Source organism: Coturnix japonica, chromosome 5 (genome assembly GCF_001577835.2).
Source record: "Coturnix japonica isolate 7356 chromosome 5, Coturnix japonica 2.1, whole genome shotgun sequence".
Lineage (NCBI taxonomy): Eukaryota > Metazoa > Chordata > Aves > Galliformes > Phasianidae > Coturnix > Coturnix japonica.
The window spans coordinates 48448571-48475377 of record NC_029520.1 but is presented as its reverse complement, the minus strand read 5'-3'; the positions used below and the strand labels follow the sequence as shown (position 1 = coordinate 48475377).

Below are 26807 nucleotides of genomic sequence, written 5' to 3'. Positions count from 1 at the left end.
TCCCTTCTCTTTTATTGCTGGATAGGCGGACAATCAAGCAGTCAAGACATCTTGTAGAACAAAATTTCACGTGCTTTTAAGTAAGAAAATAGTAAAACCAGTCATGTGCATGTCATTTTAAATGGTTTTGCTTAAGTCTTCCCATTATCAAATTAAATCTTTGTTCGGTGTTAAAAATCTAAAATTGAAGTGTGTGTTGTGGTTATTTATTCAAGTCTCAGTTTCAGAAGGGGTAAAACTTGAGACCTCTATCCCAGGTCGCTGTCCTACCATCAGGTCTTTGCTTTCCATTCAGTCACTGTGAAATAGCTTTCTTTGCTATAGCTGCACAATGGAGTAAAGAATGAGTTCAGATAGTTTGGATTCCCTGCAAGCTGCTTCATCTGTTTTTGTCCATTCTGACTGTGTAAAGCAATTGAATCGTGTGTTTTATATTAACTGATACTTGTATGGTAACAATTAAGGAGAAATACAAGGTTTTTGGTGAATAAAGAAGGATCTACCTTTGCTTTAACACTTGGCCAGCAGAGTTTACAGAGCTGCCTTCCCATTTATTTCCAGGTTGTCATTGTTTTTCTGTTTTGATCTGGAAAATCTCCATCTGTGGGGAGATTTAGGATCACACCGTGAGATACAAATGTATTTGGGAGGAGCTGTTACTTGGCTCTCTCCTATTTTCTATACAGTCTAGGTTTTGTAAAGCTAGAAAATGATTGCACGAGTCCCAGGCGAAAAATAAAAACAAATATATTTCACATATGTGCATAGTTTGTATATATTGTATGTGTATAAATATATAAAATATTGATTTGCAGGAATTGGATAAGTTTCACAGGGAATGAAGCTGTATGAGCAAGGTCTGAAAATAGCCATGCTTGCAATATCTGCACCCCTTCCTGAAGATATACAAGAAATAAAGTGTTTCATCACTGTATCCCTCTTGCTGTCAAAGGCACAAGATAAGTTTATCCTTTTAGAGTCTCACCGCCTTACTGTTGTACAAAATGGATTCTTAAAACTGTGTAGAAAGGAGTTTTCGTGGCCAGCTCTTCACCAGCCCCTTTTAGCACCCAGGATAACAGTCAGGACTCCTCCAAAACAGGGATTTTTGCACCAGTGACTCAGATTTGTTCCGCTTCATGTTTTTTGTGACTGAAGTTCCACTATAGACCATCTGTTATGGCCGCTCAGGCAGCTGTACAGGCTCACGTCCACGCTGATGTTCTGTCTGCTTGTTACATAGAAACTTATCAACCAGGATTGCTAAACAGATAATAGTGTGTGAGACCTGCTCTGCTGAGCAATAAACATAAATGGATTTAACCGGAGCTTGTAAATGTTTCAGGAAACACACGCAATGTGTATTTGTCTACAATAAGGGTCATATCATAGTCCATAAAGATCTCCTGTAAGTCAAAAGGAGAGTTATCAGTGGGCCTATGGGATTAGTTCAGATATTCCCTGGACCGATACTAGTAAGCAAGAAAAGATGTGATGTCCCCAGAGAACTCATTATTCAGGCCAGCGGGAAGAAAGACCAGAAAGAGAAAATGTTATGGAGGAAGCAGCAGAGCTGTTTGAAGGGGCAAATCGGTGTGTGAACAAGGCTTTTCTTATGCATCTTCTAATCTATCTTCAGAATAGTGCATCCGAGTAACCGTCCTGCTCCATCAATTTAATTAAAACAGCACGATCTGACCTTTTTTGTTTACTTTTGAATCAAACTTTTCATGTTCAAAACAAAATTTATTTCATCTGTTTATGCTGCAGTTGATTTCTGTTTCTTATGTGTCATATTATGGAGGGGAGTGGTACGTCCAGTTTTGGGGCAGTGTTTATAACCAGTGCCAAATCTCAGATACTTGTGCTGCTTGCACTGTGATGACCTCAGGAACTGAATTCCCAATACACATTTGGGATAAGGATTTTAGGGTCACAGACACAACTACCTGAATGGGAACCAATTCTTCTCTGTTTATAGACACTGCGTAACTTGAAGTCTGTTTCTGTAGTCGAGGTGGTAAGATAAATGGGATCTCACTCCCCTCTGCAGCTGGTCAGCTGCCTCCTCCTAGCACAACAAGCCTCGCTGCTTTCACTTATTCCCCAATTACCTTTTTTGTTCTTTTTCTGTTGTTGAATCCTTCCCCTCCCCCAGTTCTTGACTTGCCTTCTAGCCCCAGGCGCTCCTTTAGGCTCAGTTTTCCAAGCTTTTTGTTAACTTCCCTTCTCTGCCAGTTTCACTCTGCTGTGCTTCTGGCGGTGCAGTGTCTTCCTCACTGATGTCTCCAGCTGTCACTCCTTGGCCTCTGGAGGTTTGAGGTTCCAGAAATCCCTGCGTTCTGAGGGCACCGCCTGTGGGGCTGCCTCTGGGGGCTGAAAGCAAACGTGGAAATAGGGCAGCAGCCCATGTGCTTTGTTGTCCCCTGTACAACTGGGGTATGCCTGAATCCACAGCTCTCCTTCCATTTCTTCTTCCGTTTCTTTGCTTTTGGATCAAGCCTCCTCATCTCCTAATTTAAAGTCACTGAAGATGAGCACCCTCTGGTCTGGTCCAGCTTCCTACATCACCACGCTCCAAAAGGAACATAATGGATACAACAGCAGTGTGTGGTTGAGGTGTCCAACACTACTCCAAGTGCGTGAACTTTTGCTTCCCAAATCTCCAGCGAGGTACCTACCAGTTTCATTCCCAAACTGGGTCCTTCTTCATGGTTCTAAAATCAGGTGAATTGAGATTTCCAGAAAGTACAGAAGAACTGAAGACCGAGTAGGCCAAGGCAGAATAATTTAGTTATAAAAGAGAGCAAGAAAGTATTCCTGTTGCATCTTTCTCAACTCTGCCTTCTTTGTTCTATAGCACAGCTTTAACCTATTAGAAGCTTCTAAAGCTTTTAAATGATAGCAAATCAATCATACAATGGCTAGGAATGGAAGGGACCTTAAAGATCATCTCACTCTAAACTTGGGAAAAAATAAAGGTGTTCATTTATATTCTGCAGCTCAACTCAGCATTGTGGGGAATGTTTAACATCAGAGGGTTTGAAACCACTTAAATGCATTTAAAATATAAGTCCTAATGGGTTCCAAAGCTTGCAATACAAAGGTAGATAGATAGAGGAAGGAAGCGTAGAGGTGCCAGGGGCATCTCCATAGAGCTTTGGAACAAACTGTTGCAGGAGCAAAGATACTTTGAAAGAAATGGCTGAGTGCTGGTTACAGCTATAAACACAAATCCTCATGGGAGTCTGCTGCATCAGCAGGACTGCCCTCACGCTGAGCAAAACAAAGTCAAGAGTTTGGGAAGGAGCTGTGTGTTTCCCAGCCTTAAATTCTGAGAAAAATAATAGACAAAGGCATGGCAGGAGGAAGAATACTATAAATAAACTGCAGCAGAGGCAGGAATGGAGCAGGAGGATAAGCTTAGTTCACTGAGTGATGGATGTGGTAAAGACAGCTTAAGAGACTGCAATTAGTATAGGCCATAAAGTATGATTTCTCTGCGTGGAAAAATCAAGATCTGGAGCAACTTGGAGCAACACTAAACTGGAGATAAGATTACAGTGAAGGAAAGGGTCTTATTTCAAAAAGAAAGAAGGGAAGAAACAGGCAGGTAAGCAAAATCCTTTCTTTCCATACAAGAAAAAATGATTCTTTGGCTGTTTCCTGCCCTGGAGGTTGTCCTCCTCTGCATCCACTGTAAGCAAGGGAGAGCCATAAGCACTACGGTACAGACACAAGTCAGTGCTGCTGCCCACTCACTGGCTGGCAGATATTGCAGTAGGAGCATTACCTGGAGAGGAATCTATGAATACTGAAATAGGAAGGCTGGGAAAAGGAAAGTTATAAGAGCATTTTCTGTAGTCTAAATACATTGTCGAGGTTAAGCAAATAGAGTAATTTTACCACTGAGAAAATTACGTGAACAGGGAGAGATCTGCACAGGAATTACAGATGCCATATAAATGACAAGCAAGAAAGGAATCGTCTTCAAATGGGAATGGGAACAAGAGCTGAAACCGTAAAGCTGTGAATCCTAGAAAAATGCAGGAATTGATCAGATTGAAATAGAAAATAGCAGAGACCAGCTTAATATCCTGACTAAGCAGACAGCACAAAAATAGAGAACCAGAACAAGAATAAAAGTGGTTTTTCAGCAACTGCTGGAAGTTTAAAGACTTAGTTGAAAAACTGAGAATTTCTCACTTTAAATGAGCACATTGATAGAAGTGATTTCTTTGGAAACACTGACAATTTGTATTCAAGCCTCTGCTGCATGTGATGACAAAAAGAGACTAGAATGTTAAGGTTAGGAAAGAAATGGAGTTAAATGGGGAACATCACTGTACAATCCATCATACATCCTTATTCTCAACTGCGCATAATGAGGTACAGATTGTATTCAGAAAAAAGAATACAGAGAAGGCAAAGAAAAGAGATGGCCTGATGCAATTGCTATACAAGGAGGGGATTAATATACTGTAAATCTTGGACTTGCAGGAAGAAATGCTGGTATAGTTTGGCAGAGGTCTGTCAGTATCATTGATGGAGAAGAGATGGTGAATGAATGACTTTCACAATGGTTTTGTATTATTTGATCTCGAATTATCTGGCAAGGTGAAATACTACAAACTTCCACATCCCGTTACATTGGCAAAAGGTGTAAACAAGTTCAAAAATGAAAATGTGATGAAGGACACCCAGGAGATTAGATTGTCCTTGTGCTCAAACAGGATAGTGTAATTGCAACATACATTACATATACAAGGCATTAATGAGTTTGGAAGCTTATTTGGCACTAGATAAAAACGCAGCACGATGAGCTTTACAAATCTCTTACACAGAGAAGTCCAGACACCAGATTAAGAATAAGGCAACTCAGTAAATATAGAGGAATTTGAACAAGTATAAGATCTGTGACGTGTTAGGATAAGATTTGGCATATTAAATAATTAAGTGGCTACATTGACGTGTTATTCAATCCCTATATTTACAGGGTTTTCAACATTTTTCAGTGCCAGGGTCTCCAAAAGGATTTATATCGAGAAGGTATAACCAAGACTTGAATGAGAACAGATCAAAAATAGCATTGAGGTAAAACATCTACTGCTGATACGTATTGAATTTTATTTGATTTACAATACTCCACCTTCTTCTTTGTTGCCAAAACCAACAGTAGCTGTTGCTTATGCTGTTTGCCAGCATCTCCATCTGCATCTTTGGTTACTTGTCGCTTTCTTGCCGATAGCATTTGCAGCAGTCTGCCTTCATCTCTGAATTCCATTTTGGGGTGTTCATCTACATGAACCTCATACTTGTACCACATGGGTTTATTCAGAAGCTGGACCTTTCCTTACCTGATTATTCTTTTTGGAATGACTTCCATAAAGCACCCAGGAAAACAGTGAGTTTTGTCTCCAAGTTTGTTTCAGATCTTCGCCTGACCTCTTTTCTGCGCCTGGTAAGTGTTTGTGTATTTGGGTGCATGCAGATCTATTTGTAAGGCTTTCAATCAAAATTGCTCAAGTTCAATTTATACAAATGCTACATTTAACAATTTTTTTCGCTGGGGCTTAAATGTCCCAGTTGTCTTATTAGTGCTGTGACACGTCTGCTCATATGAGGCACATCCACTGCACATCTCAATAAAAGTAAACATCCTGTGTTTCTCAGCCTTCTCTAAACCCCAGCAGATGGCTGCTACTTTTACACACTGCGCTCAATAGAATGGCTCACGTTTCCCTTGCAAGAGTCTTATTTCTGGAATCCAAACCCAGTGTAATTCTTGCAGTTTGGAACACAGATGAAGGCACAGATCAGTGGAGCCGCATCAGTCCCACATGCCGACTCCTCGTAGCTCAGATCCGCTCGCTTTTCAGAATGGATGTACAGGGGAACATACCTGGTATTTCTGATCCATCCAAAGATACAGGATGACCAGTAATGGCTTCCACATGTATGCCCTTGATCGCCAAACCTGAAGGTCCCTTGTGCTATACATCTGTCAGAACCTTTCATGTTCTTTGTGGGTTTCTTTTCCCCAGAGAGTAAGTGTTTTTTGGAGATAGAGGATATTCTTAGAATGACTGGATTTCACCTTAATGCTCAGAGCCAGTCCCTGCTCAGGATACTGTCAGAATCTATGGGAGATACCGTGCATTTTTGCTCCCTTACCTAACGCTCAGCAGACATATGCCACAGGCGTGTGGCTTAGCCTGATCTTGCAGCAGCGCTACACTGATGTTATCTGTTCTTACCCCCATCCAGGAATCAAGGGCACTTCAGTGCCTGTGTGAATTAGCAGCAGTGCCAGCTTGAGACTTTACCCTGCATGCGCAAAGGGGGTGTGCTCTTCTGGACCTTACAGACTATTTCTATTATTGCCTGGAAGATTTTCGGTGAGCTACACAACTGTTATGTAGTGTCTGTAGGCCCTAAAATTATGCCATTTGTTTAGGTATGTTTATGGCAGGCTTAACTCTGGAGAATTAAGGTCTTTACACTTTTCCTCCAAATACACTGTCGTTTGCATTGTATCACTTCATGCTTAGCCAACCTGTCCTTCAGCTCACTGTCTGATCGCTTCTCAGTGACCCCAAAGGCAAGAACTGTGAAACCAGAGACATGAAAGGTTTCTCACCAGAATTCTGGTCGTGGCGATGGCACTTCTGATATAACTCCCAATAGTGGTAACATCCTCTTGGAGCAGTTTTTCTGTTGATCAACATGTCAGACTGGTTTAAGCTGAGACTCTTCAGTCAGCCTTGCAATGTTTCCTGGAAGAGAGGATCCCTGGGTGGTTAATATCCATTTTCCCATTAATGGGACTAAGTGTCATTGACTGGTGTACACAGACAAAGGGTTTCTTGAAAGGGATGTGTTGGCTTTTCGTTTTGCTTTGTTTGACAAGAAGTTCTGCTCAGAAAAATCAACGCTACACAAAAAAAGCAGCCTATCAGCATTTCCCAGTACATATAGCAGAGATTCCATTTGCTTTACCTACACACACATCCTGCCCTCGGAAAGATGGGGACTGAGATCAGATGAACGATAAAAGTTGATTCACTCTTCTGCCTTTTCAATAAATGATGGTTTATGCACAAGTGTGCTTGGGTAAATACATCAGTAATGTTACCAGAGGTCACGAGGCATCAAAATCTGTTATTCCTTACATAGAAACCTGCATTCAAGTGTGACCCAAGCCAGTAGATAATACATGATTTCTACAGATATTTGTTACATTGAGGAGGAAAAGGCCATTTAGAGCCTTACAAATTTCAAGTGAGAGAGAAACTTTGTATGAAAATGCTCATTATAACCAGAGCTTCGTACACATGCTGTGAGAAGCCCATATAAACACACACAACCTCTCACCCTTTTACTCCATATTCATACACAGATCCTACAATCTATATATCACCTACATCCAGCTCCTTTTCTCTCCCCAGTTAATTTCTAAGTACTGTGCACGCTTTACACTATGCTGAAATCTGTTCTAGCCGGTCAGGCTATGCTGCTGCTACAAAGGATGAAAGCAAGGTCAAGCTAATCAAGCCCAAGAGGATAGCAACCCATGTGGCTATTAAAGAAGGTTACATAGGCTCAGAGTTGTCAGGAGAGACATACAAACAGCTCCTCACGAGTGTAAATAAGGCAGATTCAAACGTGTTTAATTGTGCATGCCTGTCTCAAAATCTGGCTCATCCTTATTCTTTCCATTTCTCACTCAGGGTCATCAGTGCCTGAAAACACTGATACACCAAGGAAGCCAATTCCCTGTGGGAGCATGACTGTGCTCCACACACAGAAATTTCCCCTTCTGTCACTTGGCGGAGTTCAGTATGTGACTTGCTAATTCAAAATATAAACAGAGAGGAACCAGGGCCAATAGTTGAAGAGCTGCAAGCAGAATTCTCAGTCCTTCCCAGTAAGTGAGTGATACCTCCCTTCTGGAACGATTATCCATTTCTCTGTTGTTGGGGTTTTTTTTAGCTTAACCAGAACTGCTTCTTTGGAACTTAGGAGGAAATGGGAGAAGTGCCATCCTGAAACACACGTTTCAGCCTGAAAAAACAAAGCACTCAATGTCTGCAGTGCATGGTATATAATTTAACAGGCAAGTTTCTCTCATCCTATAGTTCTTTTGTTCCCATGAATTGCTTATTTCCTTTCTTACCCTCTATCATTTTCTCCCATAACTTTGTTGTTCTTTAACACCTCTTAATTATAGTATGAAATACATAAGCATGCATTTAAATATATCTCAGTTCCTGCTGCTCTCATCCTGGTTACAACTGCAATTTAAAAACCTTGCACATATTTAAGCACCAGTCATCGAGCTTCTAAGGAGGAAAAAACTTTCCTTTATGCCTCTGCAAGTTTTTCCTTCACTTCCATGTGTCGGGGTGCACGAGGCCTGCTGCAGCTCTGCAGGCTTTGCCTGAAAATGGACAAGAAAATAAAACCTCCCTGTTAAACAAACGGAAAATACACTAAGAGTACAGACTGATGTCTTCTGAAAGCCCAACTTAGGACACTGCCTTTCCTTTGGTTCTTCATCGAACCTGGTGAGCGTTGACTCCCTCCCAGCATGGCAGTGAACTTCAGCAGGAGGCAGTAATGATGTCTTAGCAGCGTATCTTCTTTCCCCTCCTGCAGCAAGATTGGGACTCGATTGGGGGTTGGACTCGATGATCTCTGGAGGTCCCTTCTAACCCCTGTGATTCTGTGATTCATTTCAGAGCCAAGCTTGGAAAGCTCAGGCCAGCATTTACATGTTAAGGGAGCTGGTTTCATTCTATAGGCGTTTGAATTTGAAGTTCAGAGTTAGTATTTCAAATTAAGGAAAGCTGATAATTTATGGTAATACAGAGGGCATGATGCCTTTAATAGAATTATTAAGCTGAATTAATGAGTGATTTTGTTTTTCAGTAGGGAGAAAGAAAAGGGAGTAGAATGCCATGAAAGTCAGTACTCCTATCCACAGAACTAACAAACCAGTTCTCCTGATATTTTTCAGTGAAATAATGTTGAGAAGAAAACAGAGAATTTATCAGGGTTGAACCTCAATGCTGCAGTAAATGAGCAGCTCTCAGCAGTTGGCCATCCTGAGTCTATTGGTGTATATTCAGATGTAATGTCTTACAGACAGATGGGACTCTGATGGACCAGAGATGGTTGCAGTCCTTCCATGCTCTTTATGAGCTTATTTTCCTGAAGCCTTCCCATACACACAGGAGCTATCGAACGTGCCAACTGCTATCAACTGTACCATTCGGTGGGTGCTAGAACTTGCCATCTGCCCGCTCCAGAATCTCAGCTCTGAAAGCAAAGCTTCCATTGCAACACAAAGAGAAAACTCTCTCTGTGCAGCTGTTGGAGGACTGACACAGGCTGCCCAGAGAGGTTCTGGAGTCTCCTCCTTGGAGACCTAAAGCCACCCAGACATGGGCCTGGCCTGCTCCGGGTCTCGCTGCTGGAGAAAGGGGTTGGACAAGCTGGACCTACGTTTGTCCACAGCTTAGAAGCTCAAGAAGGCTCATTTTGGCAGATATTTTACTTATTTTGGCAAACAAAAGATGGAACAAAATAAAATAAATGCCCCAAGGCCCTTTAAGAATATTAGTACATAAACAGTAATCAAGCTCAGTAATGCGATCAAGAGCTATTGTGAAAGCTATTATCTATTAATCACAGTTTAGTCACTCAAGGTTGATTTCAGAGCAACTTTCTGCCAACATCCCAAACCAGCTACACTTCATCCTAGCTGAAGTTGCCTTCAAATGGCTTTCTAGATTAGGCTTTGGTAATTCAGGCTGCAGATTACAATACATTAACAGCCCCTTTAACAGCCATAGCAGATCCTACCTGGAAACTGAGACTGAGGAAATAAAAGCACAAGTTCTTGGTTCTGAAATAGTCAGAAGCATTTTACCTTTTTGCTTCTGGAACGGAGACAGACGTTCTAATTGACATGTCTGGTCATCGGGAGCAGCCAAATTCAGGAACTCCAAGAACACCATAAGAGAACAACAGTGATTTCCCCACATCCAGTTGGCTGGCAGCAAAGAGGAGCAATCCCAAGAGTGCCCAGCACAGACCAAAACCAGCATGAAGCGTTTCTGTTCCCAATTCTACAAAAGTCCTTTGTCACTTTGGGAAAGTTCCTTTAACATCGTTTCATGTCACACTCGTTCCCTCTGAAAGCAGCTGCTAGAGAAAGTTCTACAGGCTGGAGTCAGACTTGGACTAGATTAATGCACGATGCTGAGCCTACCAGCACACCAAAGTAAGTAGTCATGTTGCAAGGCAACTAACACTTGGATTTATTCCAGGTAATATTGGGGATGGGGTGCAGCCCAAATGGTAGAGGAAAAAGGACAGAAAACTGTTGTATCATTTAGTCTGGTAAGGGATACAACTCATTTCTCAAAAAATAACAAAGTCCAGTCTTATTCCAGTGCCTTGGAAACACTGGGGAAAACATCAGCATACAAATGTGTACTCCAAGTGTTTAGGCAGTGCTGAATTGAGACGTGTATCAGGCTGAGTTAACCAGAGACAGGGGGACATTCAGAAATCATCAGTCCTAGATGAAAAGTGCATTAGGTCGTTCTCTTTTACATGGCTACTTCCTAAGTGTCCCCTTCACAAAGCACACTTACTTAACAGTGGGTTCATGGTAAAAGGGAAGCAGTTAACAGCACCAGCACCACTTCCTTTGCAAGGGTTCCCCCAGCAGCGCAGCCACCCCATGCAGCACCGGTACAGCTGGCAGTGTGCACTGAGAAACATCTTCAGCCTCCCCATAGTAAAGACATTGAATGACTGCAGCTACTTAAGACCTGCCCTGGTTTCTAAGGAAGATTTTAAGGGCACTGTCAGCGGCTTTAGTGCATTAAATACAACAGCAGTAATCTGCCAGTAACCAAACAGAGCTGGCAGGAAAGCACCATGGGTTTGTCAGACTTCAGTGAAATGAAGCACTTGTTCTGCCATCTCTGTTCCTTACCAAATCACAGCAGCACTCCAGCACAGCCTTCACACATCTCATGTTGTTAACCCAACTGTGCGTGGCAATAAGAGCCACTGCTGTTCATAAAACACTCAGAAACACAGCAAGCAAATAGAGTTCAGCAGTGGTCAGAAGGCAACAGCCTTTACACACCCCATCAGCTCTGACTTCAGCCTCCTCTTCTGCATCCATTCCATTCCTCAGGCTCCATAGAACAGTATTTGAGTTGGAAGGGACCTTTAAAGGTCATCAAGTCCAGCTCCCATCTAATGAAGATGAGCAGGAACTTGCTATTCACCTTCCACTCTTTGGCTCTTCAACAACAAGCTACAAATAAAAACCCATCAGGATTGCTTCAGCTTCACCCCCAGCAAGGAGCCTTCATGTAACTTTGCCTTGGGGCTACTTGGGTCACAGCCTGGAGCCCCTGTCTCTGAAGAGGTTTCTCCCACTTGCATCCAACCCAACCCACAGTGCAAGGTGAGCACGTAGGAACATGGCTCTGAAGGCAGCTAGCAGCACTACTGACACAGGGAAGAGTTCCTGGGGGAAAGTAAAGATAAATGCCATTTCATATCGCTCCCTATAAGCTGGGATTCTATTCATAATGGTTCTCAAGAACGTTCTGCTCATGAAATGCACAGTAATGAAACCATCTTGGCAAAAGGAGAACACATACATACTAAATGCTGCATTTGTCACACACCTAATTTGAGTTCTAAGGGCCTGAAGTTTTAATTTTAAGCAACTCTGTAGCATACCTTGAAAAGGGAGGGGGGTTATTTTTAGTCATACTGGAGATAATGGAAAAAAACCTCAAATCCTGTCTAAAATCTGGGAAAAAATAAGCGTTCAATGTCAGAACACCATTTCCTTCCAGAACGTTACCAATGGTTTATTATTCCAAGTGTATATTTAGAATATTCCACTTTCATAGTTGCTTTAATATCAACCACGTTCAAACATTTCTGATCGCTGACTGATCGCCTCCATAAGCAAATCCCAGGCTCCCACACCTGTTCCATTACACCGAGTGCTCGGAGCATCCTTCCCATGTGTGCACACACACACGTGGACCCTTGGCACGTTTCTTAGGCACACACAGTGCTCTACATGGAGAACACGTGGCCCAAGATGTCATCAGAGCACAGCCCTGCTTTTAGAGCACTCAATAACGTCCCTGCAGCAGGTGATTAACAATGCAAGTTTAAAACTGTGTGTTTCATGTTCCTTTGGTGCTGAGCAGCTCTTGTGCCATGAGTTGGAAACCAAACACCAATAATGGTTCTCCCTGTTCTCCGTTATATGTCACCTACGTGATTCTTCTTCATCCCCCCCATACTTTGGATGGACCAACTGAACGTTCTGGTTTGTACCCACATTAGGTAACGCTGTCAGCTTTCTTCTCTGAGGTTTTGTTGGAGGTATCAGGAACAGGCAGAGGACAAGGAACAGCTGCGTGGTGGCTCAGCTGTCCAGGCAGCGTGGAAAAGGCGTTAAGAACTTCGGGGGGGGGGGTTATATTTTGCAAACAAAAGGAAGCTCATTTCCTTTGTTAGCTCAGCAGAGCCTTAGGTGCAAAATCACACCTGGAGCTCACAAGATACCTTTACTTATGTCTGAATCTACCAAATTTCTCCATAGAGATATCTGAAAAACGTTTGATTTTTCCTATACAAAATACGACAGAGCTTTTCTGAACTGCTTCATCAAGCAAAGTCTGGATAGAACAGTCAAACTGCCCTTCGTATTGCAGCAGCAGTTAACCCTCCCCATGCTGACTGCCACTGAAATAAAGCCAGTGATCAGCAAGTGAGCTTTGCATATTGCACACACCTGCAAGGAACCACAGGTACTTACACTGTACCTCATCTCAATGCAGCCCTGGGACATTGCAACAGCTTAGGAAATAAATGGGCACAAATTTGTGCTCATACTGCGTCCCTTTATCACCTCCATACTTTCTACTTCCCACTGTTCCTCCTGATCCCTCATTTCTCAGTCCCAAGTCAACACAGTTCACCAAGTTTGTTGTTACAGTGAAGCCCTGAGGCTTCCTTCAACTCCATCCCACTAATTGCTGTTAGAGAACACTGGTTAAGGTACGGTCACTTCCAGGCATCTTACCTGCTACTTGTGTGTGTGTTCAGGTGGTTTGAATCTGAATCTGAAACAGCGAACACCACCATGCGTCACACTCCTAAGAGCTCAGCTCCTCTGATAATTAACAGTTCCTGGATTAAAAACATCAAGGAAATTGAACTGTGGTTCTGCATTTGTGCTTCAGCTTTAGTTTGGTGTACTTCTCAGTACTGATCACACCAGGTGTACTGCTCACAATGCAGCAGTCCTCTGGTGATGGACTGAAATTGTGGTTGGGGTTTTTGTTTGTTTCTTGTGACATTTAATAAATACTTCACCTCCTCAACTGATTTAAATCAGCACAGAGAACTACCCTGAATTCCACCTGAGCATTTCTCACTACCTGTTCTGAGTTCCTATAGCACAAGGCTGCTCCAACACCACCCTTAGGGGATTTTTTTAGCAGCATCAAATCTTGATTCCAAACATGAGAGGGTAAGATTGATATAAGGCCACAGATGGAGCCCTGCACAGCCTGAGCTGATGGGAGGCGCCCCATCCCCAGCAGGGTACAAGAACTGGGTTGTCCTTAAGGTCCATTCCAACCCAACCCATTCTATGGTTCCATAAGACTGACAGGTCCCTCCCAGCTGGTTGTCGCCACACTCATTGTCTCCTTTTTCCATGTCTCAGGACACCCAGTGGTGCCTGCACAGTAGAGGCTGCAGTAGTGGCTCAGCCCGTGTCTCTCCTCACTGCCACAAGTTAAGGAAGAAAACCTGTGAGCAGACAGCTCCTGCCTCTCCTGCACGCTTCACTGCTGAATTGTTCATCCCACAGACAAACAGGAACTGGCTTTTATGCTTGAAGGGTGTTTATATTTTGCATAATTTAGTGACGGCCCTATCCTGCTTCCATCGAGCTCAAAAGCAGAAGCAAGCTGTTACATTTGCGTCAAAGGGTCTGACTCCTGAGCCCAGGAGCCTCACAGACAGCCCTGACCAAAGGGTGTGAGGGGGGTCCACCTGCCTGTCTCCATCAGTGTAATAAGGAGCAGCCCCTGGGCCTGCACCAGGGCAGGAATGCTCACAGAGAAAAGGGATGGGATTCACCCCACTCCAGAGACACAGATATCAATGCATTGCTACCTCCGCTCACCTGCCCTCACCTTGTATCGGCTTTATTTAGATTGGTCAAATAATTCCTGCTGCTCCCCCAAAGCAGGGGGAAATCATACAGGGACTGAAACACCCCACTGGGTATGGGATCCATCTTTGAAGACAGGCAGAGGGAGCAGCCCAGGCACAGAGGGCAGCAGCATGTGCTGGATTTAACCTGCAGAGAAAAGGGAAAGAAACAAAGGGGAAGATTAGGAAAGCATTGGGTAGTAGTTTGTTATGGATCGGGACAATACAGAAACAACAGATACAGGCTGCACAGTTCACACACTGGTACCACAACTCCCATCTCTGCTGCTTTAGCGTGGAGATAGTTGGCAAAGCACACACAGGGTATCTCCTAACAGACACTTTATAAAGAAAGCGGAGGCAACCAAAAGCTCCCTCACTGCATTTCCATAAAGCACACCCACCATTTATTCAAGAAAGTATCAGCCAACAAGCTTAATTCACTGAGCACACTGAGATATGAGAAGGGTAAAGTGAACTCAGCCCAATGGCCTGACATGGCCAGAGGGCTCCGAACCTTTTGGTCACAGAACTCAGCTCCATGGTCCCAAGCAAAGAGTCGAGACCTGAGAGGACAAGAGAGCTGAAAGGGCACCTTGCAACTTGTTTGAATGGGAGTCACTTCCAGAGATGATGAAGGCACCTTCAGCACAGCCATAACCACAACTTGAGGTACCCTCTGCATTTCAGAAACCAGTTTCTAGACTCTGAGCTGAATGTGTAAACCTGACACTCCTAACTTGTTTTGAAAGAATTACCAACATGAAAAGCCTCTGAATTCTTTTGCCAGCTGTTCTATAACATCACGATCCTTAAACACTCTTTTGCTGCTTCCAGTTGTAGCTCACATATGTTAAGTACAGTGTAATTACCAACCGATATTTGACTGCAATGGTACTCCGAAGGCTGGAGGTAATTGCGTGTGCAGAGCCAGATGCACAGATTGGAGTCTGCCAGCGGAGCAGAGTAAGCATAAAAATTCAACCGTTTCAGAACGGGGCAATTTTTGCAGCACTTAATCGCTGTCTGATGGAACAGTAAAACAAAGCAATCATCGAGAGATGTCTGCACATCAGCGCTTCTCTTAACAGACTTCACAAAACTTCACAGAATAGATTTTCTTCAAGCCTTTCACACTGGCCTGTTACTCAGTAACCACGTCCTCAGAAGACAGTTCTAACACCTCTCAGTCAAAAAACCAGCTGTGCAGAGCAGTGCGTTCCCATTTGGTTGAATACATTCATATCTTTGCTATAATAAAACATGACTCCATCAAGTGCTGCTTTACGAGCTCGTTATAAACCAGCAATATGACAATGCAAAAAGAGCACTTCTTTGCTGTTTCATTATGAAGTAATTCCCTCAAGCATTAAGAAGCGACATAAAATCTTTTAATATATTGAGCAATTTCATTAAGTTCTCTGTAAAGAAAGAAAAACACAGCTTGAAATACAAAAGCTTTTAAAACACGCCAGGGAATTTCACTGGGAAACTAACAAATTACGCAAGGCGCGGGCCTGTATGATGCATTAAAACCATGGCTGAGACATTAAACAACCATACAAAGTATCTTTATAGAAAATGATGGCAGATATTTGCTCACTGGTTCATGAGGAATACATTTACTCTGTTCAGATTAATATTAGCAACTGATGGAAGTTCCCAAACAGAATTCATGTATTGCAGCTCTTTCCACAGGACACCTCCAAAGAAAGCAGCAGCCAAGTATTGCCTGGAAGGATAAATCAGGCTGGAGAACTCTATATTGCAGGTTCCCATTCCCAGCATTTTATTTTTTCCTGCTTTTGAGGGAGCTGTTGTGAACTCTCACTCTCTTCTGCACAGAAGAAGGAACCTTCATTGACATTTTCTTTGCCAGGGAGTGTTCCACAGCTCCGGGCCTCCATAACAACAGCTGGGCATCCTCTCCTCCCGTCAACAGCGACTCCTCCGCCGGGTTCCAGCAGAAAGAGCGAACAGTGGCTGAGTGTCCCCCTGGAAGGGTTCCCACCAGGCTGAGCCCTGCAGCACTGCAGCTTAACAGGTGAATGTCTCCTGTTGCCGTTCCTCCGATCAGAAAGAGCCTGTCTGCCTTTTCATGGTACGTGCCTCCCACCAGGTAATTTAAGCTGCCATTTTCAATGCAGACTGAGTCTCTGGCATCCAGAACACGCAATAGCATTATTGGTTCTTCGGTATCTAACTGAGCAAGGTCCCACCAACAAAATCCCTCGTCGTGGGTTGTGCAGTAGATCTGTTCATAACCTTTCCCAGACCAGCCAATAAAACTTACTGATGAATCTGAATTACAGGTTGATATCAGAGCATCATCTTCATTATCCTTGTTAATGTCAAACACATTAACCAAGCCATCGGTTGACCCAGAAACAACCAAACTGGGTTTGACAGGATGAAAACAAATCTTAGTGACATCATCGTTGTGACTTTCAGAGTACACTCCCAATGGTTCCCTAGTTGTGCTGGCACAGTCTGTGCTGCCTCTCGCATCCCAAAACACCAGGAATGTATCCGTTTCTACTTTTTCAGTTCCAGCACAGATCACGAGATCACTGCAATTGATATCGAAACTGATGAACACGTTGGAAGGATAGCCGCTAAATACCTGCACAGCTTTCTGAGCTGCTAAACGAACATCCCAACATTTTACCGTGCCATCACTGCATGCAGAAAACACCAAGCTGTCACACGCATGCGCAAATCTGACGCCACTCAGTGTCCCAGGGCAGCTACTGTACTCCTGCAGGAAGCTCAGTGTTTCTCTGTTATAGACTCTAATTGATTTATTGGAACACGAAACTGCCACAAAGCGGCTGCCTTCAGACTGAGCAGGTCCAGAGACATCTACATCCAGCAGGTAAGCAGGTTCCTCGCTTAACACGGAGCGCTTTGCTATGCGCAGACTGGCAAACTGCTCCTCGATCTTCTCAACTGCAGACATCTCAAAGCTGTCAGGAGTCTGTAATAAATAAAATATGAGGTTTAATTATAAAAGCCTGAAATAACATTAGCTTTAAATACGTAGATACGAGAAGGTTTCCTGCACAGAGCTTATGCATGAAATCCGTCACCCTTTAGTCCTGCCTACCATTTTATGTACAGAAACAGAACCACCCAGAGCTTCCCCAGCAAAGGAGTTCAATCTCCGATTGTAAGCACTGCATCATATAATCCCCTCAGAGGATTAAACAGGCTGCTTGCGAAGCTGTGAAAGTCGTTTAGCTACATTTGCTTTATTGTTTTGTCGTTGCTGGTTTTGTTTCTTTTCTAAGTAAATATTAATGCAATGCTCATAGAATCACAAGGTTGGAAAGGGCCTATAAGATCATCTAGCCCAACCGTCCTCCCTTTACCATACCTACAGTTCTCCCTGTGTGACCTTGGCAGGGGGGTTGGACTCGATTTCTGGAGGTCCCTTCCAACCCCTACAATTCTGTGACCACAACTTGGGAGAATGAGGCACCTCCAGCACTGTCAACAGTTCTCCTAAGAACCAAAGGCTTCCTTGAGGCTCCTAAAAAATAAACAGCCCTGGCTCTTATTGCAACCTTTGTTTCTGATTTGTCTCTGGCATTATTGAATTATTCTATAAACCCACAGTATTTCAGTGACACTCGAGGATCTTTAAATGTAAAGGAGATGTTTACCATCAAAATCAATGGGTGGTTTCCATCGGTTCATGAACTTAGATCATTTTTCAACAAATAAAGCATAGCTGGGATATAGAAAGAAAGCATAATCATCCACATGGGTGATTTCTCTCCCAATTAGGCCCTACTAGACTTCTGTGCTATAAAGTGAATTTTGGGGGGAATCACCAGCAGTTCCCGCAGGGTCAGCTCTCCTGTTCTCACTCTTACGGATGTTTCAGTTAAGGCAGAAAAGGGTAAAGCAGCACTCCAAAAATCAACTTATTTCCTTAAGGAGGCCAGTGCCCAGCCCCAGTAACCACGAGCATGGAAGGATTCTTTCTGGAAATATCCAAAGAGAAACCAAAGAAAAATCAGGCAGGCACAGAACACAAGCAAATACCGTCATGCCTTCCCAGCTGTCCCATCCATTTTTTTCCTCCTAATTCTTCAGGCTGGATTTTGGGATGGGGACGAAATGAGCAAAGGGCTGCAGGCTCGTTGGTTTGGGCTCCTTATTTTAATGCTTCGCAGGAGGCCAGCAGCAAAGGAAAAGTTGCCGTGACAAAAGTGCTTTCTGCTTGTTGTTGGGAGCCTCAAGGCCCTGCCTTCCCCGCTCTGTTTGGTACATACAGATACTAAACGCACCACGTGATAAACAAGCAAATTCTTTAAAAACAGCTTAAGGAGACACACTCCTACAAGCTTAATTCCCAAGTCACAAATAATCTCAGCTATCCAACCTGGTAATATCCTGACAACGAGGTCCCAGGTTAACCTACATCAAAGCAACCTTTCACAACACATCTACCAGTAACTTTTGCCATGAAACGCAGACATCCTGTGGAAACTCCTTTCCCCTCCAAAGAGAAGAATTTCAACATGTTTTCTGGCGCTGCGCACAGCCCTACCCACACAGCCTGCTTCTTATGTACTCAAACGGAACAAGATTTTAGCACAACCAACATAAAAGGAGGCGGTTGTTGAGCGCTGCTTGCTCAGCTGCACACAAGGCTAAGGCCCAATTTTAGCCAGGTTTCTTGAACTTGATTTCTGAAATCACCAGCTGTGAAAAGCCAGAAACTGCAAAAACAGGCTTCATTCAGATTTAATAATACTCTCTGGGAAGCAAAAGAAGCCCAAACGATACAGGTGGAGCTGTTTTACACTAGCAGGGAACACTCTGCCTATTTTCTGGATAGATGTGCAGCATACAGCCTTCACTTCTAGCTCCCAGCAGCAGCCAAGGAGCTGCAACACTGCATGTGATGGCAGAAGGGTTTTTGCTGAACTCTCAGTAATATGCCTGTCCCAGTAAGACCGTCTTCGGGCTATTATGAAATGGTGATTGAAGGTTATATAAACAATTTGTGCTCGAGCGTCAGGGTGTAGCTGCCAGCCCTTCCTTTTCAGGAGGGGAAGTCACTGTTGTACTTTGATGGGAAAGTTTAAATGGCAAGAATAAGATCTGTGTTAAATTTATGGGACAAATAGGAAACAATGGTCTTCCAAACACAATAGAAGATCACTAAGCATTGGATCGCTGCCACCTCGAAAGCTTATGCTGCTCTGTGCTGCAGAACTGAAGCGCTTTTAGTTTGGCACTCTCCATTCTTTATGATACGCATTCGTTAATAGAACTCAGGTTTTTCCCCTATTCCAGCTCACAGTAGCCCAAGGTTTGGAACTACATAAAGCAGTCTCAACATGGACTAGCACTAACTGTGGAGGTTGGTGGCCCTGCCTGTGGCTGGGGGCTTGGAGCTCAATGATCCTTGAGGTCCCTTCCAACCCAAGCCATTCTGTGATTTACTCTATGAACACAGACAAAACGAGGAACTTGTAAGAGAAAAGAAACGTGTAATAAAAATGAGAACGACCTGCAGATTTGGCAATCCTCTGTGCTGAGGTCAAATACCAAAAATAGCAAAGGATCTGAACAGCAGCAGATGAAATCTTGTGCTGTTCTTTCCCACTACAAACAATGCAAACAGACCCTCCCTTTATTTTCATGATTATCAGCGGTTCAAGTACAAATTAAGAACAAACCTGAAGCTCTGGATAGCGGAAAGCAGTTCACGCATGCAGCATCACATGTGCTCAGCACTTGAAAACAAAGCAGTGTTGGCTGAGGAGAGCATATCAGTGCACTGCACTTCAGTGATGCAAAACGCCTTTGGAGACCTCTCCTCATTGGCACCACTTCACAAGAGAAGATGGATCTGCCAAATGATCTAAGAGCTGAGGGGAAGCACAGCAATCCCGTCAGGCACACAGTATTCCCACGTGATAAGCACTCCCCTACTTGGTTCTGTCACTGTACTGAAGCAATAAAACGAGGGGTTTTTCCAGCATTCCCATAAAGGCATTTTTAAGGCAGAGATAACAGCATCTCACCTACCATGCAGGAAGGGAATACCACGCACCAGAGGCTGAGCTAAAGCGCAAAGATGAGATGGGAACTGCCAAGAGAATTATTTCATGCTTTTAAACTGCTGCGTCTTGTTTCCAAACAAAGCACAGCAAGAAAAAAGCTCCTCGTCTCCTCAATTTGGCATCTGTAGCACAGAGAAAAATACATTGAGAAAGCAGAGGGGAGGGAAAGAAAGATAACAGCGCTGCCACAACAAATTCTACGAAGAGAACAAAATCAAGCAAACAGAGATAATGAACTTACTGCATTCCATTAAATGAATTTAATCCTACCAGCACGGAAATGGCCTCAGCAGCACTGATTAGAGGAAAAAGTACGAATCAAGGAGAGAACAAAGGGAAACAATCACAGGAGGTTGTACGTAATTGTGAAAATGCTCACATCATTAATTTTAGCTTCAGATCTAAATCAAAATTATTAAAATACGACGCTCGGTAGCGGAGCTTCCTTCCCCACAACGAGTCTCAAACCTTCTTTCAAACGGATTTGAGGGCCCTTCTTGTTTTTAATCTCTGCTCATCCACTGCCACACTCGTGACAGACCTACAGAGTGAGGGGCAGCCAGTTAAGTCCTCTGCCACCTAAATACAACTCAGCCATGAAAGCTGGGTGTGACAGAGCGCTGATTCCAAAGGTTTCCTAGCAGGGATCTCGCCAGGTTGACGCTGTAATTACACCCACGTGCAGATGTGGTCCAGCATAAAAGAGCGCACAGTAACTCGAGGATACAAGGTACTCTGTTTTGCTCTTATGGCTGCTCCCAAAAGAAGCTGAGAAGCTACAGCAGATGCATTCCTGCCTCATAAAGGCAGGAGATTGCACAGGGAAAGTTAAATTACAGACAGACATACTGGGGAATGGCTGCTGGGAAACCTGTCCTAGCATGACCCTCAGCTTCCAACAGCCTGCAATGCCACCACAGCCAGCCCAACACAAGCCATGAGAATCGAAGTCTCAGCCTTCTGCATCTGTGCTTATCTCAGACCATAGAAGAGTCGTTTCCTTTCTCTTATGAGCAGGTCCCATTTCAGACACCACATCGACCTTGACTTTTGTAGCTGCAGATGCAGAACAGGAGAGAAAGAACTAATCAGTCTGTCAATTACACAGGACCAGCAGCTGCTGGAAATCAGATGTGTAGGTTACAATACCCCACTAGGTGCAGTACTAACTTTGCCTCCATTCACACTTCCACAGTACAGCTGTTACAACCTACGAGCTGATATCAAAGCTCTCTCTGAACCTGCCTCCTCACTAAGAGCATTTTCTTTTGTGAGGAGGAGCAAGGTGTTTGGCTTGGCACTGGGGCTACACAGAGATGGGCAGCTCACTGATAAGGAAGGCAGAAATGGAAGCTATTTATCTGAGTGGGAGGCTGGACTTGAACCAGATGCCGGCCTACAAACACTGTCCAGCCCTAATAACAGCCAAGCAGCCAGGAAGCTGCAACATTCACTCTTTAGTTTCTTAATCTGAACATGTGTTCTACTGGATCAAATTAAGAGGCAGAGGGATACTGCAATCTGAGGTGAGAAAGAGCATCAAGGTCCCTTCAAGCCTGGGATCACAACACAAGACTAACAGCAATGACCCGCAGTGCCATTTTAAATCAAACCAAAGCACCACACAAATGGGCAACCCCCACAATCCAGCCTACAGAGGAAGGCAAAGAGGAAGAATTACTTACGCAGCCACATGAATAATTCAGCGGCCCTGAAATAAGAGCATTTACTTCCTTTGAATTACAGACTGCTACTCGGTACCAACATACCCATATAAAAAAAAAAATGGAAATGCAGAGACTCTTCCCACAGACTGGTAAATTTTGCTGAAATTCTTCCAAGGGATTTATTTCTACATCACAGAGGAAGTCTGGGAAACTTCAGCCTAAACTTAGCAGCAATCATAATAAAAGGATACAAAGACACTTAGCTACAGCAGGAAAAATAGCTCCTGCCATCACACGCTGGTGCCAAAATACCTATAATGAGATGAAATGTTTTATTTACCAGGAGATTTCAGAAGGTCTTTCACAACAGTAAATTAACTTAAGCGCCCTCATTCTTCAAAACACGAGGCTATTACGTTTTCAGGACACTTTTCTTCACAATCCAAGCTCAACTCAGTGCTGCGGTTCACACCTCCACTAGGAATGCTGCTGGGAAGCTGATAAGATGATGTTCTCTGTTATGCCCAGACGGGGCAGCTGGATCTTCCAAAGAACATTCCTGTGCCTGACCACTCCTGACACTGCACCAACATCCCCAGTTCCAGAAACATTGTGCAAGGAAAACAACTGCAAAACCCAAGCAGGGTAAACGGCATTGCTGGCTTCTCCTCATTTGCTCCCCAGGAACGTACAAGTTCCTGAGCTATCCCCACCAACCCCTGTTTGATATTTAGCTAATCCAGAACATCAAGATAATTTGTCAGAGCCTCTCCAGTATCAAAGCAATGGTGGAAACCGGAGATCCCTGTGTGCCCGTGGCAGCTCACAGACGATCAGTTTCCAAAACACGGTCTTTGTGCAGGACAGCTGGCAGGCTCTGCTGAACCATTACCATGCCCTAAGCTCACTTTTCAATGCTTCACAGCAGACAAAAGGCAAAAGAAGCCATCTGAGCGACCTCAGGAGGATGAAAAGGATGAAATAAGAGTTTTAGACTTACGTGCACTCTATCCTGATGAAGAGAATTTACCTTTCAGCTCCATAAAAGATGCTGAGGCACCAAATCCACCTGCACTGTAGACGTGTGAGGTGTCCTCTTCAGCTCTTTGTTTTCAGGAGCCTTTAAACGCTGCTCACACTTGACCCAGACACAATGCTCCTGTACTGGCACCACCAATGCACTACACAGATACAAAAAGGGAAAAAATGATTTTTTTTAACACAAAAATACACATTGATTCTGCACCACAATGCACTGAAAGTTCACATCCAACTGCTCTAACACTATGAGAGAGATTTACGATTCAGCTATAAGAAGCAGAATCGAGGAAGGGAAGGACAGAAGAAGTACTTAAGCATTAATACTCTATCACTTTCTGTGCTCCAAAACAAGACAAGTAGAAAAAAATAAGGCAAAACTCTCCTGCATTTTAATAACGCTGCTCTCCAGCCCTGTTTGCTCTCAGTGCTTCGGTCAATCCAAATTTCACAGGATCACAGCAGGCTGCCAGAGGGATTTCATTGCTGAAGCCAATCTCCTGATAACGAAAGCCATAACGCAGCCCAGAGGATGGGTTAGATGAGCTGGGGAATTGACTGTTTATTTTACAAGACGTAGCTGGGATGTTTTGCCTTGTATAGCTTGGCAGAGATGGTGACCGGGAGGGCACACAATTACTATCTGCTAATACATCAAAGGAATAAATGCAGGGGAAGGAGGAGGCTGCTCAAGAACAATACGGGCACGATAATTTAAGACTATAAACTGACCATTTAAAAAAAGAACTGGAGCAGAAATTACAATCAAGTTTAACTGTCAAAACAGTTCCCAATCGGAACAAAAGCTCTGATTCACTTTATCACAGTGAGTTGAAGCTACAGGCAAAGGACAGAACGTGTCGTTTCTCACTCTGCCCACTTGATGTCACTAATGACCAGCAGTCAGATGCTGAACCGACCTGCACACAGGTCTGACACACAACAGGAAGACTCCAAGAAGAAATCAGTACAGATCAGCAAGTTTTTAAAGGAAAAATTAATGTGAAATGGTTAAAACAGGCAGCTGCTGAGCTGGTATTTGCTTCCTTCCACCACTTTGGAATAGCTTAACCAAACAAGGCAGTATTTGCCCAGTAAATTAAACCCCTTTTCTTAGTGTTATAGATCGACTAGTTTTGGGTTTTCTGGTGGTTCTGAAGCGTTTTGCCAGAACTCCCAGCAAAACAGCAGCTAAGTTAAAAAATGCCTCATATAGGAACAGCTCATCCAAACTACTGAAGTTTAACGTGAAGATTCCAGCATCAGCCATCTGTAACTCCATAAACAACCTCGAATATACAACGCAATGATTCTCCCTCCTCCCTGGGCTCAATGCTCACCTCTGCTCCAACAACAACGTGCCAGGGTTTGCAAGGCCCGGCACAGCACAAAGATACCGACCAGCTCGCGGAGCCCAGATAATATACACCTATAGGAGACAACCAACTTGGAATCACACCGTTATACCCGATTTAATTCCCTAAAACAACCCGGCTCTTTGCTTTTAACCCCTGCCCGGACACCCCACGCCGCTCACCTCAGAGCCCTCCCCTGCCGCCCCATTGGCTGCTCAGGCCGGCCGCCATTTTACCTCCTCGGCGGCCAGGGAGGAAGTGACACATAGGAAGAGGTGCGGCCTAGTCCCATTGCCATGGCAATGCATCCTTTGTACCAGTTCAAATTAGATTTGTGGTCATCCCCTCCCCCTATAAATAAGTAATATTTAAGTAATGATATTCCCAACCCCACAGATTATTGTTATGGCAAGATAAAGGAGCTTTATCTAAACCCAAAAACATGACCACGTCACGTGGCTAATTAACACAGAACACCATCAAAACCCATACAGACCACATGAAACACTCCTGCACTTTAACAGCCTTAATGGCAGGTAAAGCAAGTAGAACTTCAGCCAGCAGCTGGTTCAAAGTCCTGACATTTCAGCTCCTTCCCACTCATGTGGGCAATTCTCCATGCTCCAAGTACTGTCCTTATCATCATTAAGCACACGGCAACACTACACTATTCTAATGAGTAAACAATGCCTGTCTGTGTGATCATTCTGCAGTACCAAGATGGTCAACTCCTATTTCACAGATAGGCTGCTGATTTGCTTAGACTGCATCTTAATGACAGCTTGCTAAATAATGTATGAGAACTAAATTTAAGTTATTTGCATTTGTGAGGAGTGACAGGCACACACAGCTCCCAGAAGCCAAGCAGGTATCCCAGAGGACAGACCCTTTCACCAGCTGCCATGAAGAAACACCCTCATTGATTTATTTTCCTTTATGATTTTTAGAAGCTTCTTATCCCTGAAATAAGAAAGCACTGATAACAACAAAAGGCAGACAATGACAGGCTGAGGGAGTTGGGTTTGTTCAGCCTGGAGAAGAGAAGGTTGCGGGGTGACCTCATTGCAGCCTTTCAATACCTGAAGGGAACTTACACCCAGGAGGGGAGTAAACTCTTCGAAAGGGCTGACAATAGCAGGACATGGGGAAATGGTTTTAAGTTAAAGGAGGGAAGATTTAGGTTGGATGTTAGGGGGAAGTTCTTCACTAGGAGAGTGGTTAGGCCCTGGAACAGGCTGCCCAGGGAGGTTGTGGATGCCCCGTCCTTGGAGGTGTTCAAGGCCAGGTTGGACGGGGCCCTGGGCAACCTGATCTAGTAAAGGTGTATGTTTGGTGGCCCTGCCAGGCAGGGGGGTTGGAACTACATGATCCTTGAGGTCCCTTCCAACCCGGGTCATTCTGTGATTCTGTAATAAAAGCACAAAGACCCAAATGACCAGCTCAGTGTTTTTGCAGTAAGTGCCTTCCATAAGTCTGTCACCCAGCACTACAAGCACTGCTTAGATTAACAAGTCTTTTCTGAATGCTTCAAAATCAAAGCTCTGTTTACATTGAAGAAAACACTGAATTTAATACAATAAGGCTGTATTGTAATTTTCGAAATACAATGTTAAACTGTCAGATAAAAAATATTTTTCATCTGAGTTTCCCAGGGTGGTTAGTATTGTCACAAGTTCAACAAATACCTTCTGTTCATTGTTCACATAGTGAAAACAGCTGCAAGATCAACTGGAATGACACAGTTCTGCAGCCACAGATTTGGCATTCAGTACTACCAGACAAATTCGGGCCTATTAACAAAAAGTACAGTTTTTATGATGGTACACCAATGCTGCTGAGTCACAACATGTGCTTGCTGGACTCCTCCTTCCTCACACAGCAAAGTTAAATTAGAAAAGGGAGAGAGAATAAAAACCCCCTTGTTTTTAGAGTCATTTTATGTCTAGCATTCAAAGTAGAGAAATATCTATATCCAGATGAACTAACTTTTTCCATAAATGACACTGGCGAGGCTTGATAACAATATGACCATTGCTTGTTGCAGTTTTAACTCACACTACTCGGACAAGACCTGTCAAATTAGTGGTATGCAAACTACTTAACTATTTAATTTATCTGATGTACAGTGAAAGCTTTTTAGCCACCTATGCCAACTTCCAAAGTATAGCTGCAGTGAATCTGCATATGTATGAAGTGTTACATACCTGGGACCGATGAATATAGCTCCATCCACAGATTTCCTGCAGCTGAAGAACCAGAAGGTAAAGGGATTTTCCTGGGGTTGATTTAAAATGTCTTTAAAAATTACATCTCGTTGGATTGTTTCAGTTTGCAGTTCTTGTCTGTTTGCAAGGGCATGCAGATCACTTCTCCATAGCACT

General features: G+C 43.7%; 1 protein-coding gene and 1 long non-coding RNA gene across 15 annotated transcripts in view; one reads left to right on the top strand and one right to left on the bottom strand.

Annotated features, from left to right (window-relative positions):
- Positions 1-14021, top strand: part of LOC116653461 — a 15388-nt gene extending 1367 nt beyond the window's left edge. Inside the window, exon 2 of the long non-coding RNA XR_004307310.1 lies at positions 816-14021. This is a non-coding gene — a long non-coding RNA (uncharacterized LOC116653461). The remainder of the gene's footprint in view (positions 1-815) is intronic.
- Positions 6035-26807, bottom strand: WDR89 (WD repeat domain 89). 14 transcript variants are annotated; one of them, XR_004307305.1, is made up of 5 exons: positions 24609-24704; positions 23064-23214; positions 20332-20392; positions 13142-17260; positions 6035-6776 (listed from the first exon to the last, which is right to left on the bottom strand). XR_004307305.1 is itself a non-coding variant. In XM_032444752.1 (5 exons), exons 4-5 carry the CDS (start codon positions 20332-20334, stop codon positions 16073-16075), a joined length of 1191 nt encoding a protein of 396 aa, XP_032300643.1. In that variant the 5' UTR covers positions 20335-20392; positions 23064-23214; positions 24412-24500; positions 24609-24694; the 3' UTR covers positions 15341-16072. The 14 variants fall into 14 exon arrangements, 6 of the variants coding, with proteins under 6 accessions (XP_032300643.1, XP_032300644.1, XP_032300645.1 ...); XR_004307309.1 differs by having other exon boundaries at positions 14255-17260; XR_004307307.1 differs by having other exon boundaries at positions 6035-13248; positions 14265-17260.